This window comes from Rousettus aegyptiacus, unplaced genomic scaffold (assembly GCF_014176215.1).
Source record: "Rousettus aegyptiacus isolate mRouAeg1 unplaced genomic scaffold, mRouAeg1.p scaffold_m13_p_3, whole genome shotgun sequence".
In the NCBI taxonomy this organism is placed as follows: Eukaryota; Metazoa; Chordata; class Mammalia; order Chiroptera; family Pteropodidae; genus Rousettus; species Rousettus aegyptiacus.
The window spans coordinates 18542768-18561299 of record NW_023416306.1 but is presented as its reverse complement, the minus strand read 5'-3'; the positions used below and the strand labels follow the sequence as shown (position 1 = coordinate 18561299).

Here is an 18532-nt window from a genome sequence, read left to right as displayed (position 1 = left end):
AGAATATTTTGGCAACATATAAAAGTGTGTATACCTTTAACCCAGCAATTCATTTTACTTCTTGGAATTCTTCTTTCTTAGAACAAGTATAGAAAGATATATAAGATAAAAACTACTTTATCTTGCAGTGTAATTGTGGAAAGTTGAAGCACTATAAAAGCCCCAAATAAGGAACTGGTTGAATAAATTAAGTTCATCTTTGGGGGTATGGAAGAAACCTCTACATATAAATTAGGATGCCTTTCTTTTATCTTGTACCTGTGTTTCAATTATTTAATCAACTTAACTTTTAATTTTACATATCAAAGTAATAATTGTATTTAATTTTATATATCAAAGTAATAATTGTAGTGTATTTTAGAATTGAGTTCAAATATCTCAGAATTCAAACTTCCCACTCATACTTGAAGTAGATAGAAAGTAACTTATGGCAAATATTGAAAGAGAGATGTGCTGAGACTAAAAATCCACAGGCTTTTTAATGTAAAAGATCTGAGAATTCACAACTTTAATCATGTAAAGTGAGAAACACAAAGAAATCAAAGGATATACAAAGTGTTTTAGACTCTTTTCTAAGTATGTTTGTATAATTTTCTGTTGCACATTAAAAGTTTTCCGAATCAGTCAACTATTACACATTTTTTCTCTAAAATTCAGTAAAATACTATTGGATAAAAGTATCAAATTCATAAAATTGCGTTATAACAAGTAAAATTTAGAAGTTAAAGAAATGAAGATAAAAATAATCAATAAGGCTTATTTTACAAATGGGGAATATGAGGTAAGAGATAGTTAAAGGACTTGCTTGAGGTCACATAGATGGTGGTAAGGAAGGTTAGAGCTTGAACTCAAGTCTTCTAACGTCATAGCTTACTCTCTTTCCATAGATCAGAAACAGAAAACAGAAAATTTTCATTCTAATGGAACAAAAAAAGGATTTTAATTTATATTCTTACTATTTAAAACTGTATCTGGAAGAATCACTTTAAAAGCCCTGTATGGAATATTCAACTTTTCACAGTGTTTAGTCCAACAAGAGTTTTCTACATAATTGTATTCCACGACAAATGAGAAATTACTCCAGGGGAAATCTGCTCCAATGTATTCATTAGGTACAACTACACAGGAACTGTTACTGAAATAAAAAGAAAGTCAAGAAAATGGAATTATACTTGTATCATTACTTACACAGAACGCTAAAAGATAACTGTTTTGGGCTTATTTTATTTTTCTCTAATCTATGCCTTCTTATTGTGGAAAAGTATTGGTGTATTTACTATTGATTTCTTCTCCAATTGTGTTAATCTCTTTTTACCTTTCTTTTTGATGGTCATACTGTGATTATTTTTATCCTCAAATGCAAAGGACCCTAATTTTATTACCTGAGTCCTGGCAGTAACAGACAAATCACCATGATAAATCAATCTCATTTTCTTACGAATGTAAGGTTTTAATCTTTGAGAATCTATGTAATAGAATATTACATGACAACTGTGAAATGGGTTAATTTTTTTTCTTAGGAGGCTTTATAAGTGATTTAACAACAACAAAAAAATGGATCCTTAAATATCACAACTTTATCTTTCCCATCTACAAATTTCACATAATAGCACTTACTGTAATTAAAATTTTCTACCATTGCTTTCTACCCAGAGTGCTCTAGATAGCTAGAAGTTAAAAGGTATCTATGTCTAGCTTTGATGAGCTCTATTCAATTTACATCTTCTCTTTTTATTATTTAGATCCCAATATTAGAAGTAAATAATTTCTACATAAAATAAGGCAAAATAAAAACAAGCCAACACTAAATTTATTATTAGCAAGCCCTTACTGAAAGAACGTATAAAGGATGTGCTTCAGGAAGGAGAACCCAAAACAAAGGAAGGAGATATAAGAAACAATCTTGAGCAAAAAAACCTGCTAAAAACTAGTAAGCCTAAATAGGCAATCCTGAACTAACAATAATAATAATAATGTTAATTTGGGGATATTAAAGAAAGATTAGACTAAAATTCTATATAACTATATATAACAAAAGGCAATAAACTGAATTAAAGTGCTCTATGTAAAACATTTTTCAGGAAGAGGGTAGAGACATTGATTAATTGAATATTTTATTAAACCTTTTTTAAAAATTAAATTCTAGGAGAAATGGTGCTTTCCCTGTAGAACTGATATATTTGCTCCCCATAGATAAAGAAATACATTTTTACCCATTTAAAACACCTTTGGATTCCAGAAAATCTTTTCTTTTGTTTGAATGTAAGACAGTCACTGTTAAACCTGTTGGAAAAAAGAGTAATGCAAGAAAGGTTTTTTTCATTGTTATGTTCATATGTATTTTTTTAGGTGTACCATGTACTTCACTACCACAAAAATGAATTAAATATCTGCAAAAAAGGAAATCAAAATTGCTTAACATACAATTCTTATATTACTGTAATTTAATAGTTAACTTTTACTAACTGTACTAATAAGCAGATATTTGTTGCAATATTTGTATATATTTCAGTTCAATCTTTTTCACTAGTCTCCGTCTATACTAGGCATATAGGGAGGCACTCATTATTAGCTCATTCATGCATTCATTCATTCAATAAATCTTTATTAAGTAACTTCCATGTTCCAGGCATTTTTGTGGGTGCTGGGAATACAAATTAGGGCATGGTCCTTATCCCCCTTATCCTCCACACTTTAGTGAGGAAAAATAAATTAACAGAATCATTTATTATAGTCCAGGATGGTAAGTATGCCAATAATACCCTAATGTACAGAGGAAAATCATTTAAATCAATGCTTCCTGAATAAATGTTTTAACTTATTTTTAAAGGATGTGGAGGAGTTAGCTTTCTAAGGAAGGGAGAAGAGCATTATGATAGCAAGAAGAGGAGGTGTAAAGGCACGGAGATATGAAACAACATGGGGAATAGTTTGGTAGGACTAAAGCAAAGAAATATTTTGGGAGATGGCAAAAGATGCAGTTTATAAAGGGTGGAGAAATAGTAAACAGAGGGTGACACAGGTTGAGGGTGGTATTTTATTTTATTTTTAAGACTGAAGAGCTTAAACATTAAGGGAAAGAGTTATTAGGAAGGAAAGTTGGGCTAGGAAATAACTAATGGAAGAAAGTGCTTGAAACTGCAGGAAGAGATGGGATCCAACACAAGTGAAAGATTGGATTTTGAAAGAACATTCATCTCCTTTATAGAGAAAGGAGGAAAAAATAAAAGAATAGAATAAATTCTATTTAATAAATTCTATTTATTCTAAATAAATGCTAAAAGGTAAGTTTGGTAAGGTTGGTAGAGAGGGAAACTCATTAATAAATATTAGAGGACATAACTCCCTTCTAAAAATGAAAGGATGGGTGGCATGGTAGGGGTTGGTGCTACAGTCATTAGGTGGATAGAAATGGGAACTAAGAACATATAGAAAGATTGTTAAGAGGTATCAAGAGTCCATAAAAGTTCAGAAAACATGAGTTCGTAGTGATACTAATCTATTCAATTTTCTCCAATAATGCTCGGCAGCTCAGTAGGGAGGTTAAACGTCTTGATTGATCCTGAGTTAAGGTTTAAATGGAAGGTAGTATAGAAGGATATGATTGATTAAAGTGACGGTCACATCACCAAGCCTGGAAAAAAAACTGAGACAAAAAAGGAATTGACATATTATAGATCTCTAAGCTACTGAAGATCCTGAAAGAGCTAGAGATGTCTATAGACAGAGAGCAATGGATCAGAATTTTAAATTCAGAGGTAGGACAGTTTTACATTATCATAAGGTTGATGGCATGGCCAAGAAGCGATATCATTGTTGTTGTGGAGGCCACTGAAACTATAAGGTCAGGGTGTTCAGGGAATCTTTCACATTAAAAACATCTAGGATAATGGTAGGAGTAAAAAGAATACCATGAGCTAAGTGCACAATTGTCCATGGATGATGGTGAATGTTCAAGTGTTTACTAGATTATGGTAAGATCGAGTGGTAGAGAATGATATGAAAATATGGCACAGCCTCAAAGGATGGAGGAGGAATAATGTTTTGGAAAAACATTAATGTTTTGGAGAAAGAAAGAAATGGCCTTCTCATCTCTATGAGGTGTGTCTGTCTGTCTGTCTGTCTGTCTGTCTATCTATCTCTATCTTTTACTTACCTACATACTTAAATACCTACATACCTACTTACCTATCTATAGAGAGAAAATTGTCAGCTTCTGTATGAGAGAAATACAGTGAAAGCAGTATCATTTGAGAAAAACTGGGTTTTACTTAAGACAAGGGGATGAAGAAGTTTACATATAAGCAATGAATTCCACAACACGAGATAGAGGGATTTGCTGAGGGGGCAGTAGTGATGAACTGAAGAATGATCCTGTAGTAAAAAGGACCTAGTTTCAAATTCTGATCTCACTACCTATGAGATTTGGCATGCCGCATCACTTTTATGAACTTTAATTTCTTTGTAAAAATTGAGTTAATAAAATCTATTCATAGAGCTGTTATAAGTAGTCAATATTATTTAGCAACTAGTAGTATTCAATAAAAGGTGTCAGTTGATAATATATATGCAAGTACATTTATTTACATTTAAGTACATTATAGTATATTTATATTGCAGACTTATAGTCCAGATTGATTTAAAAACTGGTTAGATCTCACTGAGTTATTTACTTTTAAAGGATGAATTTTATGGTATGTTAGTTTATCTTAACTTAAAAACTTGGTTAGAGCAACAGAGTTTTATCTGTTCAAGCACGTGTTATAAAATGAAGCATAATTTAAAACTACCTACCTTCCATTTTGCTAAGGATTTCAATGAGTAAATGTTTTTCATCATCCGAGTCCATTCTTATTATAATCAGCACCTGATAAAAAAATAAGAATTATATATATATGTATATCTGAATGATTATTTATTCTTTTTCATAGTCTTGCTACAGTGACAAAATAACAAACTTAACTGGTTACATGAAACTGATGACAATAAGATTCAAAGTAAAATTTGTGGTATTAAAGATATCATGCTTAAAAACAAAGAAATAAATTTTAGTAAGATCAAATATTAATGAGGAAAATATTTTGCAGTAGGGCATTCTTACCATCCTTCAAGTATTCCCTTATAAGTGATACTCTCTAGACATAAGTTGTCTCTGCCTTTACTGTTAGTGCTAAATTCATTCCAGGCAAGTGTGAATTTGTTGGAGAAAAACAATAATTTGCTGCTACACCTTCCTGTTTATCATTAGTTTTTTTTTTTGCAGGGGGGGGGAGGGGAGTTGAGGAGGACAACAAATCAATTTCAATTTTAAATTTCTTACTGACTGTTTTATTTATTTTAATGGTTAATAAGTTACAAAGTAACTATAGATTTGGGGATAAAAATATAGGAGGGACAGAGAGGAAAAAAGACGACCAATTTGTAACCAGATTTAGTGTAAAGCATTTGAAATGTTTTTCTGCTTGAAAAGATTTTAAAAAGCATTTTCTCTTAAATATTTATTAATGCAATTTTCATATGCTTGAGGTGAGGTGGGCAAAAATTTCCAATATAATCCAAGGCAAAAACTAAATGCTTTTTTTGGTAGAATTATATAAGATGAGATTCTGGCTCAGTATCGAAAAATAAATTATTGTAGTTCTATTATTGGGTATATGCTCAGGAACTTATAAGTACCAGACAAAGATTTTGAGATTTGGAGGAGCAATCCATAGAAAACTGTGTGTAATAAAAATTAAAGTATTTTAAAATTCAAGACATATAAATAATGATGCAGATCATCCTTCCTCTGGGTCCGATTTTGTTTTATTTACTTAAGAAGAAAATGGTCAAAGGACCAAATAATATAGACTATTTTATAATTTCAAAGTTAAATGCTAAAATTTACCTTACATCCAAGTCTTATTTATGCTAGTTACTATTATCTGCTCTATTCCAGTATTTACCTTAATTTGCTGTTTACTTTGCATCCAATTTAGTATCTGACATTGTAATTCTTGTATCTTGTAGTTAGTTTCAGGCTTTTTCCCCCTAATGAACTGTACAATCTCTAGCTGCCTCCAAATATCATCCAAATAAGAGCCTAAAATACTTTTGTAGACGTCCTTTGCATTTGACAAATATCCTGTTAAAAACAAAAATGGGAAAAAAACATGACTTTTTGTTCTTTGAGAAACTCCATGGTAAAAACCTGAAAGGAAATAAGAATCATAACAGAGACAGTTAAAATTTCCTTTAATCCTTTTCTGATTTTGATAAAAGATATGGACTAACAGAAACCTGAAAATTGAGTGAAGCCAAAAAATATGTACCAAATACCTCTTTTTAAGCTACATAACACCAATATAACCTGGATATACTCTACATATTCTCAGAGTATATTCCATGCTTTCCTGCTTTCTGGCTTGTTATATGCTATTGCTTTCTTCCTAAACCTCAGGACCTACACTTGCATTCAATTTCTGTGGAAATGCCACTTCACTGGAATTTTCATGGTATTTTATCTATACTGCTTTTGTATGTGATTTCTGGTTATTTGTGTACATTACCTAACAACCTCATTAGTTTATAAACTCCTGGGATATAATCCATGGTATTTATGCATAATTAATTTGTATAGCTGCTATAATAGCAGCGCTAAAATTCAGACTCACCAAGAGCAATTTTTAAATCACAGAATCCTGAGGCCATTCTTGAAGGTCTACATTCAGCAAATCAAGATTGTGTCCCAGGGATTTCTCTGTTTAAAATGTTCTCCCAGTGATTCTACTGCATAGTGAGTTTTGTAAATTACTAGAGTAGAGTACCTGGCATAGTAACTTATCAGGTGTTCAACGAATAGTTATGCAAAATTGAAATAATAAATTGACAAAATTTAATGTTTATCTTTTATATTTATACACATATTAATCCAGATGTTATATTAGTACAGCTAGACCGATGAGTAATTTAGAGATTGACTTATTATGGTCTGTCTCCTAATCTCCAAACCTTCCTCTGATTCTTCTCACCATAATTACTTAACCTTCTGAAAGACAAACCTAATCCAGTAGCATCCCTATTTCAATGGATTCCTATCATTGACAGAATAAGGTGTAAATGCTTTTGTGTAGCTTAGAAGGGTCTTCATGATTTGGCTCTTTCTTACTTCTTCAGGCTTAGCTTTTACTCTTTTCTCCCTTGTACTGTTCAATTTAGCCCCACGGAACTGTTTGCAGCACACTCACTGGGTCATTCTTCTTGGCTCTTAATTCTGCCAATAATATCCTTTCATAATTTATTTACTTGGCAAACTCCTACTTATTATTATTATTTTTTTAATATTCAGCTTAAGGGTAACAGTCTCCATTCTTTGTGCCATTACTACATATCTCTACTACAGTACCCATTACACAATACTGAATTTATTTCTGATTTAAAGTCCAGAAGTGAAACTCTATATGTTTAACCTTGAAACTTCCAGTTTAATAACTTAGAAAAGGAAGCAAACTGGAGGCTGGGAGAAAATACAAAATTCTGGAAGGGAGCAGGACAGGCAGCTAAACCCACATGAATCTTTCTTCTTCTGCCACTATGGAGAGAGAAAGAAAGAACAACCTAACTTGCTCTTTGATTTGGAGAGGTTTAGAGGAGTGAGAAAGCCCTCCACTAAAAATGTTTGAGGCAGCTAGGTTATTCATTCTGCCTTGGTACCCAGGGCTTGAGAAGTTAGTTTCTCAACAGGGATTTTACTTTTATAGTATTCTTCAAGGTAGCCAAATAGTAACATAAAAGTTTGATTTACTAAATGCATTTCTTTGAAGAGCAAAAACAATTCGGTCCAAGTATGTAGCTCTCCATGGTTTCGCTTAATCCTAGGGTACATTGTAGAATATTTAAAGGTGAATGTACTTTAGGTAATCCTCCTTAAATATTATTTCTCTAATTCAAGGTTTTGACAAGTATTGAGCAGCAGTGAGTCACAATTGTATTCTTTCTACGACACTGGAAGCTCAAATATTCTAGATTATGATATTCTGCTTTTACTAATATGCTTTAATACTCAGCCTAGCTGTAACTTAGTTATAATGCATAGCCAGATAATCTAATACTTTCACTGCTACTCAATACTTATAAAAAAGTTGGATTCGAGAAATAATATTTGTCTGGGTCATAGATAAGAGAAAACATCTGGGTCATAGATTAGAGAAAAATTATTTTCACTTTGTATTTTAAATAGGTTCTAGAAACTCTATAAAACATAATCCTATAAGCATACTATTTCTAAACAAGTCTAAATAATCCTGCAATAGGGCCCTGAAGCAGTAATGAAATAAGACAGATATTTTAATGATTTTGATAGAAAAATTTGCAAAATCTTAAAAATTTCCAACACATTGAAAAGTCTTATTTTTATTATTCACATAGTTGATATCCCAATTTACACACACAACTAAAAAGGAAATTGTGGAAGATTTTAACTAAATATAGTTTAGTTATATTTCATCTAGCAAAAATTCAAAGCCAGAGAAGACCCAATGAAGACCTAAAATCTACATGGCAAAATGTCATCTTACATTAAAAATTAGTGCATGATAATAATTATGCACATCAAAACTGCTTAAAGCCATTAGGGCTCTATAATTCAGGCCTAGATTAGAGAAACCTAAAGCTATTATTGTAGGTAATGATAGTTGTTACAGCTAATTTCTTTTAATGAGTATAAACAGAATAAAATGTATATTCCATTGTAATTATGTCAAAATGTATGTAATGTTTAATGTGAAAGTAAAAGAAGTTACACGGTTTCTTATAAAGTGCATCTTTTTCAGAAAAGTAAAAGTATTTTCAGATGAACTATTTCAATAAAGAAAAAGAAAATTAAAAAATTTCCCCACAAACCCAATGCTGTGTCCAAGCTACATGTCAAAAGGACATCTCTAATCGACACCAGAAGGTGTAAGAGAGCAGCATGCTTGAACGTGGTTTCTCTTTCATCATTTGTATCTAAGTAAGCAAAAACATTAAAAACATTATACATTAGAATTTTAGAATATGTATCCAAACGCTTAACAATAATAGCTAACATTTATTATTGAGTGCTTACTAGGTGCCAGGTTGTATATTAGCTGGTTATTTCATTGATTCTATAACAATAATCTTACTAGGCAAGTTTATTATGATCCTTATTCTATGGATGAGGAAATAGTCTTTATGAGGTTAAGTTATTATCCCAGGTCAATTTGTGAATAAGTGGTGGAGGTGGCATTCAGACCCAGACAGCTAACCTTAGAGCTCATATTCTTGTTGCTTCCAAAGAATATCCAATTATTTCTACTCTTGGTGGGAAAAAAGGTCAATGATTTCCAGTTATGAAGCAATTGGTTAAAATAAAGATGGAAGATCATTACATAAAGCAATACCTTGAAATGGGGGTGGACACACAGGAATATTTGTCTAAAGAAGTGACTCAAACAAGAGCTGCATATATAGGGCAGCACAATTGTCTAATTAATGTGTCCATATAGTTCCAGAGCTTTTCGAAGATGATAGATTGGATTTTGGTGTGTGCAAAAGTAAACCAAGAAAACAGGATTCTAGATCTACTGTCCCAATTTAACCAGAGAAGTTCTATTTTTCTCTGTTTTATACAGTGGGATTCCATCAAATATTTATTTGAACAGATTCCTGCTAAAATGTTTGAAAATTTCCAATCTAATCGATTTTTGGAAATCAAGAGACAACAGGAAAACCAGTATGGGTAGTATATGTCCAGCCCCTGGAAGGGCTTGTGGAAACAAATCAATCAAGACCTGGAAGGGAAGAGAATAGAACAGAGAAACCAGATTTGATGTCATTTTTCTTCTGTCCTTAGGAGAATATTTCTTACAGTGTATGTCTGAAGCTGATGAGTTCTTTCAATTTTTATATGTCTGAAATCATCTTTATCTCACCTTTATTTTTATAATATATTTTTGTCTAGTGTAGCAAACTAGGTTGACTTTTTTTTTCCCCTCAGTATTTTAAAGATGTTACTCCACTGTATTTTCACTTGCATTATTTCTGACAAGAAAACTAATATCATCCTTATCTTTGTTCCTCTTATTCAACATGATTTTGTTCCTTCTGGCTGCTCCTAAAATTCTATTTATTACTGGTTTTGAACAATTCGATTATGATACACGTTGGTGCAGCTTTATTGTACTTCTTGTGCTTAGGGTTCATTAAGTTTCTTGGGTCTGTGGGTTTGCAGTTTTCACTGAATTTGGAAAGCTTTCAGTCATTATTTCTTCAAATGTTTTTTTTACCCCCTTTTTGCCTTTTCTTTGAGAACTCTAATAGTACGCTAGGCTATTTGAAGTTTCGTAGCCCATTGATGCTCTTTTCTTTCTTATTTTTAAAATTCTTTTATTTACTTGTGTTTTATTTTGGATAGTTTCTATTGCTATGCCTTCAAGTTAACTACTCTTTTCTTCTGCAGTATTTATCTTTCATTAACCCCATCCAGGGCATCTTTCATCTCATACATTATAGTGTAGTCTCTAGAAGTTTGATTTTTCTTTTTCATGTCTCTAAATTATTGACCATATAGGATACACTTATAATAAGTTTCAGTGTCTTTCTCTGGTGATGTTAACATCTTTGTCAGTTCTGAGTTTTTGATTGATTATCTTATTATGAGTTATGTTTTCCTTTCTCTCAGTAATAATCTTTGACTGGATGCCATACATTGTGAATTTTTCCTTTTTGGGTACTAGATAGTTTTTTATTCATATACATCCTCTTAAGCTTCGTTCTGGGATGCAGTTAAGATCCTTGAAAATAGTTTAATCATTTGGGTTCTGTTTTTATGACTTGTTATGCAGGTCCAGAGCAGTGCTAAGTTTAGGGGGAACCATTCTCTACTAGCGAGGCAAAACTTTCCTAAGTATTGTACTCAATATCCCACAAATTTTGAGTTTTTCTAGTCTAGCTAGTAGAAACAGGCGTTATTCTCTGCCCTGTGTGAATGCAGAGTACTATTCCCTCAATCCTTGCAGAGGGTTTGTTTCCATACCCTCAGGTAGTTCCCCAAACTGACATATACTCTATGACCAGCTCTGCTGAATACTCGAGGGAGACTCTCTACAGATCTCCAGGACTCTGTGTAAAGCTCTCTGCTCTCTAATATTCTACCCTTTGAACTCTCGCTGCTTTGGTCTCCCTGGCCTCTCAGTTCTCTTTCCTTAACTCAAATTGTCCACTGTGCTCTTCTTCAGGTATCTCTGCCATGGCCTGGTGATTCTTTCAAGGTGGTAAGCTAGAGCAATGGCAGGGATCAACTCATTTGTCTCCTATTTCTCAGGAATCACTGTCCTTCATTGCTTTATGTCTAAGCTCTTAAAAACTGTTTTTATGTATTTGTCTTTGTCATTTTTTTTTCTGTATTTCTGGCAGGAGGGTAAACCCATTTCCTGATATTCTATCTTGGCCAGAATCAACTTTAATCTATTTTTTGATCTCTCTCTTTTTTGGGAGGAAACTAGGTGGTTCAGGTGCCATCATTAGTAGGGTTAATTTGGTTTTTGTAATAGGAATCTGCCAAGTAATAGATGTCAATGGAGCTCCACTAGAAGCAACGCCAGATGATATTTCTTAACTTTTTCTCCTTAGTTAGCTGATCCTCCAGTATTGGTCTGTGGGTGACATATATTGAATTACAGTTTTGCCTTCTTCACCCATAACTAATTTCTGCATCTTCTACATTAAATTTTTACTAATATGATATATAATCCATAAGTTTATAGCCTTTTCAATAATGATTTTTATTTACACTCACCTTGGTGAAGAGCATCACTTATTACTTTTTCTTGTTCCTTTAAGAGAAACCTTGTTTGGTCAAAGATAACAGTGGCAAATTTCCAATTAGCAACAGGAAGAGTACAGAAGCATGCAAGCTTTTTTAAGATAGGAGTAGCTGCTGCTTCTAGGATACAGTATGCTTTGCACTGGCTATCTGCAAAAAATAAAAGCATGAAAGGCGATATTTTTATAGAGATGTCGTGTTCTTGACAAACCAATTAAACATGTTACTTCATGGAAATCTGAACTTTAGCTAAATTCTCTACTGAATTAAAAATCATGAGTGTGTATAGAGGCTTATTTTAGGATTTTTATTCTAAATAAACTAGTAAAAATGAAACGCTGCCCCTGTACAATTAGTATAATTTTAAGGCTTCCTTGTTTATTAGAAAGAATTTATTCAAAAAGTAACTCAGCATGGCAACTATGAAGAACCACATAGATAGAATCATATTTTTCTCTCTTCCCTTGACTATTAGCTTACAATCCTAAGCCAACCAAACTTATAGCAATGACAAGTTGTTTCTAGTTTTCACTAGAATATCAATGTTTAACGATTTGTGTATTCATCTAAAGGTCATGAACAAAATTGAACCAAAAGAATGAAAAGATGTTCAAGAACTAGTGTCATCTTTCCTTATTGATTTTGATAATGAGCATGATGTTTGTAAGAAGGCTGTTCTTTAGGAGCCAAAGAATATTCTTTATACTGGAAAAATTTTAATTAGTCTAGGAATCAATAATAACTTATTTATATCACCCTAATAGTGTGTAAGGGAACAGAGAGAGCAAACTTTATCAGATAATTTTTTAGTATGGGCCAAAAGTCTGAATTGTTTGCTCTTCTCTGATGAAAGTAGAGAAGCAGCAGTTTAAATGAAAGAAGAAATAACACTTAGTGGACTGGAGCAGGGCAATGAAGAGGAACAGAGGTAGTAAACAGAGCATTCCAGGTTTGGAACTAACTTGAAAGAAAGAAGAAAATACATGAAAAATGAGGCATATTCTAGAGACCCGGGAAAAGACTTTCAAATTTACTTAATTTGACTGTATCTTAAAAGCATATAGCATACCTGATGCTTGAATTTCAATGACATTATCTGTTCCCCTTTCTTGATTTATTTTCTCTAGAGTTTTATTAGTACAAATAATAGGACTTTCTTCTGGAAGAGTCAAAGAATATTCTTCTTCATCTGGAAATTCTAATAAAGAAATTTGCATTGTTCAGCAGAAACTTAATGTTGCTTTACTTAAACGCTTTCTTCTATTGTGATCGCCATTGTTAAAGTTCTTTGAAACCTATCAGTATTAAGTTGAACTATTCAGGTCTATGAATCCAACATTGTGCTAGGGTAGGAAGCTGAGTGGTAATCAGGAAAAGAATGTGGCATCAGATCAGTGTTTCAGTCTCAGTTCTGACATTAACCTCGGTTTTCTAATATATAAAATATGGAAAAATATACCTACTTTGAATATTGTTATAAGGACTAAACAAGTACAGTTTAGGATTAAACACCTAAAAAAATGTACTGTTCTACTTTACTTCATTTCTCTATGACTTTCCACATACCCTTTCTTCTCTATGTCATGAATCTTTCCTAATCAGCTCCCTTCCCACCACCAGGGGAATCCTGTCCCAGTCCAACATAGTCTGGAACTAGGTAGGTAGCTCTGTGTAGTTCTGGTGTTTAGTTAGAAAGCCATTTGGCTCTCAAACTAAGACCCTTTTTCCAACTTAGTCTTTATTAGTAAAAGAGGTAATATTTTGGTATATATTTTACTTCTTGTCTTATTTTATAATTGATTCAGGGGCAAGATCTTGGATACATTAATAGTACATAGAACAGTAAGACCTAAATATGCTCTAACTCTTACATATAAATATTTTTATACTAAAAAATTATTTTTGTACTTATTTTATCTGTGTAACCTGTGTCAAACATATTCTACAACACAGATTTTCTTTTTTTACTAGAAGTAAAATGATATTATGACACCTTACACTACCTTTGATATGTTTATAAGCAGTGAATGTAAAACAGTTACAACAGAAACTCTTTTGTAAGATAAAAAAGAGTAGTAAGTAATCGACTAGGCAAAATGTTCTTAAATATACATTAAAAATATAAGTTAAAATACTAAGATAGAAATGTCAGTTACAAGAGAAAGAAGAACACAGAATGATCAACAAAAGTTAAAAATATTATGTTTCTGTATGGCCAAGTTGTAGAAAGCAAGTTCTACAAATAATGACTTTTCTTATCAGCTCAAATGCACCTTTTAATTTGTTTGAAAACCTATATCTATATCTATACACATCTATCTCCGTACACAATAAATATCATGAATCAATGATGTTTTCTTTGATTTTCGAAAAATAATATATTCTATCTGGAAGAGATTTATTTTTTTTACTTTCTATAATACATTATACATGAAGTCTTTGAAGCTATCATATCTATGCCAAAATATTACTAAATTACCCACCATCTTTCTCATCAATGTCTGTGACTTCAGTCACTGAGTTGCAAGTTTGTTTATTTCGCAGCATCATAAAATCGTTCAAAAGGTCCAAATTACTCTCCCGTTTGTTACCATGTTTATAAGATGCTTTTTCAATTTTTGAAGAGGGAGATGATTCAGTAGATAGTGCTGTACAATCACGTTCCAAGTAATCTTTATTTTCTTTATTTTGTATTGTTCTATAAACTAGTTCTTGATCAATTTTTGTTTTTTCTTGTTTTGTTGGACTGCTAAGAGAGATGTATTCATCAGAAAAACACAAGTCTGGCACTTCTTTTATTGGAGATGGACTTTTTTGTGGAAGTGATAAATTATCACTTATAGATTCCTCATTAATAAGTTCAATAGGTGAGGAAATACTTGTTTGGTCTAGCCATGCTGAAAACAAAAAATAAAAAATATCCAAATGACTGCCATACCTAAATAAGTGTTCTACTAGAGTATTAGGATATCTTTATGAGTTTTTATTAATATAATTTGATCCTTAGGAGTACTTTGTTTACTGCTTTGAAAATCAATATTTGGTCTGAATAAAATACATTTTCTTTTAAAGAATAAAAACCCAGTGTATCTTTTTCTCACTATCAAGCTAGGTTTCTAGGCAAAAAGAATTTCAGAAAAGGCTTATTGCCAATAGGCTTATTGTAAGTCATATCCTTGGAGGTAACAGTTGCTCTAAGGGACAAAAACTTACATACCAACCAAGCCACAGACTGAAAGAAAATACTTGTAATACATACACTTTAAAAAGGTCTGATCCAAAATGTATAAAAACTCTTATAACATAACATTTAAAAATAAAGCCAATTAACAATTCAACAAAATATTTGAACAATACTTCATATAAGATATATACATGCTGCAACATGAATGAACTTGAAAACATGCTATATGAAAGAAGCCAGTCACAAAAGACTATATATTGTATGATTCCAGTTACATGAAATGTGCAAAATAGGTCAATCTATAGAGACAGAGAATAGATTAGTAGTTCCATAGCTGGGGAAAATGGAGAGTGATTGCTAACAGGTACAAGATTTCTTTTGGCAGGGATGGTATAAATGTTCTAAAATTGATTGTGGTGATAATTACACAACTCCATGAATATGCCAAAACCATCAAGTGGGTACATTGTATGGTATGTGAATTATATTTCAGGAAAGCTACTAAACATACATATATATATATATATATATATATATATATATATATATATTTTTTAAAGACATACAAATGGCCAATGAGCATGTAAAAAGATGCTTGGCATCATTAGTTATCAGAAAAATACAAATTAAAGCACAATGAGATACCACAACATACCCATTAGAGTGCTAAAATTTAAGACTGTCAACAAGCGTTGGCAAGATATAGAGTAACTGTAACTCTCACACATTGCTGGTGTGAATGCACAATGATGCAGCCACTTTGGAAAACAATTTAGTCATTTCTTATAAAGTTAAACATACACCTACTATAAGACACAGCAATCCTACTCCTATATTTTCACTCAAGAGAAATGATAACATGTCTACAAAAAGGTTTGTACTAGAATATTCATAGTAGTTTTATTCATAATAGTAAAAATTAGGGGAAAAATCCAGGAGAGTTTAAAAACAAACAGTGGTACATTTATATAATAAAAAATTCCTCAGTCATAAAAAGAGATGAACTAGTGATATACACAACATCATGAGTGAATCTCAAAATGTTGAGTGGACAAAGCCAGACACTAAAGAGTTCATACTGTTAGACTCCATAAATGAAATTCTATAATAAGAAAAACATATAGTGACAGAAAATAGACCAGTGGTTACCTGGGGTCAGGGGCTACCTTGGTAGAGGAGAGGGGTGAGATGGAGGGAGCATCACTGCAGAATACAAAGGAACACAGGGAACTTTTTGGTGCTAGAAATATTCTGTATCTTAATTGTGGTGGTAGTTTCACAGGTATATATATTTGACAAAATGCATCAAACTATACAGTTAGAATGGGTGCACTTTACTATACCTTGTAAAGTTTATTTGAAAAAAATACCTATAGGGCTATCTAAATAATGTAAATTAGTGAAGTATATGGCAGTGCTTAAATCATAATCTTTGAAAGGATAAATTTTGTATTTTTCACTTCCAAACATGGTCTAGAAAAATTTTTTATTTTGTTTTAGCTTTTATTAGAAATATTGGTATAAGAAATACTTTACTTTCCTCTTAACTATACGAAATCTAAGACAAAAGTGCAAGAGCAATGCTAAATGCCAGCTAGCACCTGGCTTCAATTTGTGTGTGCTGAAAACTATGGTGAACTGGAGGGTGTGTGGTCTAAACTGGTGCGCTGTTATTGGCCCTGGTCAATTGTTGCCATATGAAAATCTGAGTGTGGTTTTTGGATTCTTAAAGACAATTTCAAAATACAGATCATTTATGTGCAACCCTGCAAATTTTAAATGTTGGTAACTAATGAAAACCATATGGGTCAATAATAAGTGAGCTGAATAGAAATATGAGTGCTACCAATTTTCTCTGAGATATTTTCTGAAGAAATTTTGGTATGTTTAGCAGGTAAATAGGAACTGTTTATTATTTCATTTTCCTGATTATTTTCCTCTACTATTTTCTCTTTAACCACCCCTACCCTCACAACTTGGCCATGGGCTCCTGATACTGTTACTATTTTTTAGACTTTAGAATTAAACTATCATTATAGTTCTATTGGATATTAAGGTAAATAACGGGTTTTATTTTAACTTAAAAATAGTTATATATCAAAATAAAGACTTTACATAATTTATAGATCTAATACATTATTCTGGATATCTGGAGGCCTCATAAAATCTTCCTTTTCCTTTTCTTCATCAGCAATCTAACATAATCTCTTTGAAAATTCTTCTTCTACCGTGGGTAATCATCTAGGCCTTGGATAGACTGGTATGCATTTGCTTGATATAGCCTGCTCATTTATTCCTGCTACCACATCCAAAGCTCTATGTCTTCCCTTGCTGATAACAAGTCGTTCTCCAGTTCTTATCTCCTTAGAGCAGTCTCCCAACCTGCACAATACTTTCTAAAATCCATTTTTAAGTATACTTATTTACTCTATAATACACTGAAAGTAAACTTTTCCAACTCCTTTAAGATCTAATTATTTAGTAACTATTACAATAAACTGATTTTAAAACAATACATATATATAAAATTAAAACAATGCATATATACTTCAAAAATATATAATTCAGATTACGCATGTTCAATTTACTATAAAGGCACTTATATCAACCAAAATAACTCAAAAGATGAATACTCAAAAGATATTTTTGCCTTCTTAAATTGCATAAGTGGAAAAGGCTAAATGAGTAAACTTTTTGATAACAAAGGAAGATTTTCTATTGTTGAGGACAGATTACTAGATATTATTGAACAGAGTTCAGCTATCAGGTCAAAAAAGAACAGTGCTTGTTTGTGACTAGACTGAGTAAACAAAAGCTGAGATGGCAATAAATCATTTATAAAAGGAAACAAAGTCACTTTAATTGAAAATGGCTAGAAATTTTTTAAAGAGATTGTTGAATTTTAGGGCAGACAAAGATTTTAGGGTTAGCTGGTCAAATTATTTTTCCAAGGAAGAGCCGAAGCTAATATTGAATGCTGGAATTCAGTTACATTTTCCTAAGCACCTGGTGGAAAACCAAAATCTAACACTACTTCATGCTGAAAATGTTCACACAAGTGATGTTTACCATTATGTACTTACATTCTAATTGAAACACTTTTGTAGGCAAAAATATCTCCAATTTAGTATCATCAGAAGACAGATCATGATGTGTAGTCAGATGTTCCAAAGTGTCTGTCACTATCAGATTTAGTCCTGCTTGTTTCCACCACTCTGGGCTTACAGGAGTAATGACAAGGCTTTCTTCTTCAATAGAAAGTATCTTTTTCAAATCTGTAACTGAATATTGACTATTGGGCTCTTCAGTTCCTGGCACTTAAAAACAACAACAACCCCAAAAACAAATAGTTTGAAACAGTCCACAGGGCAAAAGAGATGAAAAAATGCAATAAACAGAATCACTGAAAATTTCATACAAAAATAGATTTTTGCACATTAGGAAAAAAAGTAAAACTTGAAGTTATATCTGATATTTCATCTTCGAGATGCTAATATCTGTAAAAGTCCAAAATATTATAGCAA

General features: G+C 32.0%; 1 protein-coding gene across 5 annotated transcripts in view; it reads right to left on the bottom strand.

Annotated features, from left to right (window-relative positions):
• The window catches only part of SHOC1 (shortage in chiasmata 1), a 56911-nt gene that overhangs the window by 13959 nt on the left and 24420 nt on the right, over window positions 1–18532 (bottom strand). For 4 of the 5 annotated variants that reach the window (XM_036238935.1, XM_016130041.2, XM_016130038.2 and 1 more), the window contains 9 exons: window positions 18092–18325; window positions 14308–14721; window positions 12894–13022; window positions 11798–11974; window positions 8881–8985; window positions 5946–6124; window positions 4795–4867; window positions 2214–2283; window positions 957–1135 (listed from right to left, as the gene is read on the bottom strand). In XM_036238935.1, the coding sequence (XP_036094828.1) occupies window positions 957–1135; window positions 2214–2283; window positions 4795–4867; window positions 5946–6124; window positions 8881–8985; window positions 11798–11974; window positions 12894–13022; window positions 14308–14721; window positions 18092–18325 (1560 nt within the window). The remainder of the gene's footprint in view (window positions 1–956; window positions 1136–2213; window positions 2284–4794; window positions 4868–5945; window positions 6125–8880; window positions 8986–11797; window positions 11975–12893; window positions 13023–14307; window positions 14722–18091; window positions 18326–18532) is intronic. The other variant, XM_016130040.2, reaches the window with a different exon arrangement.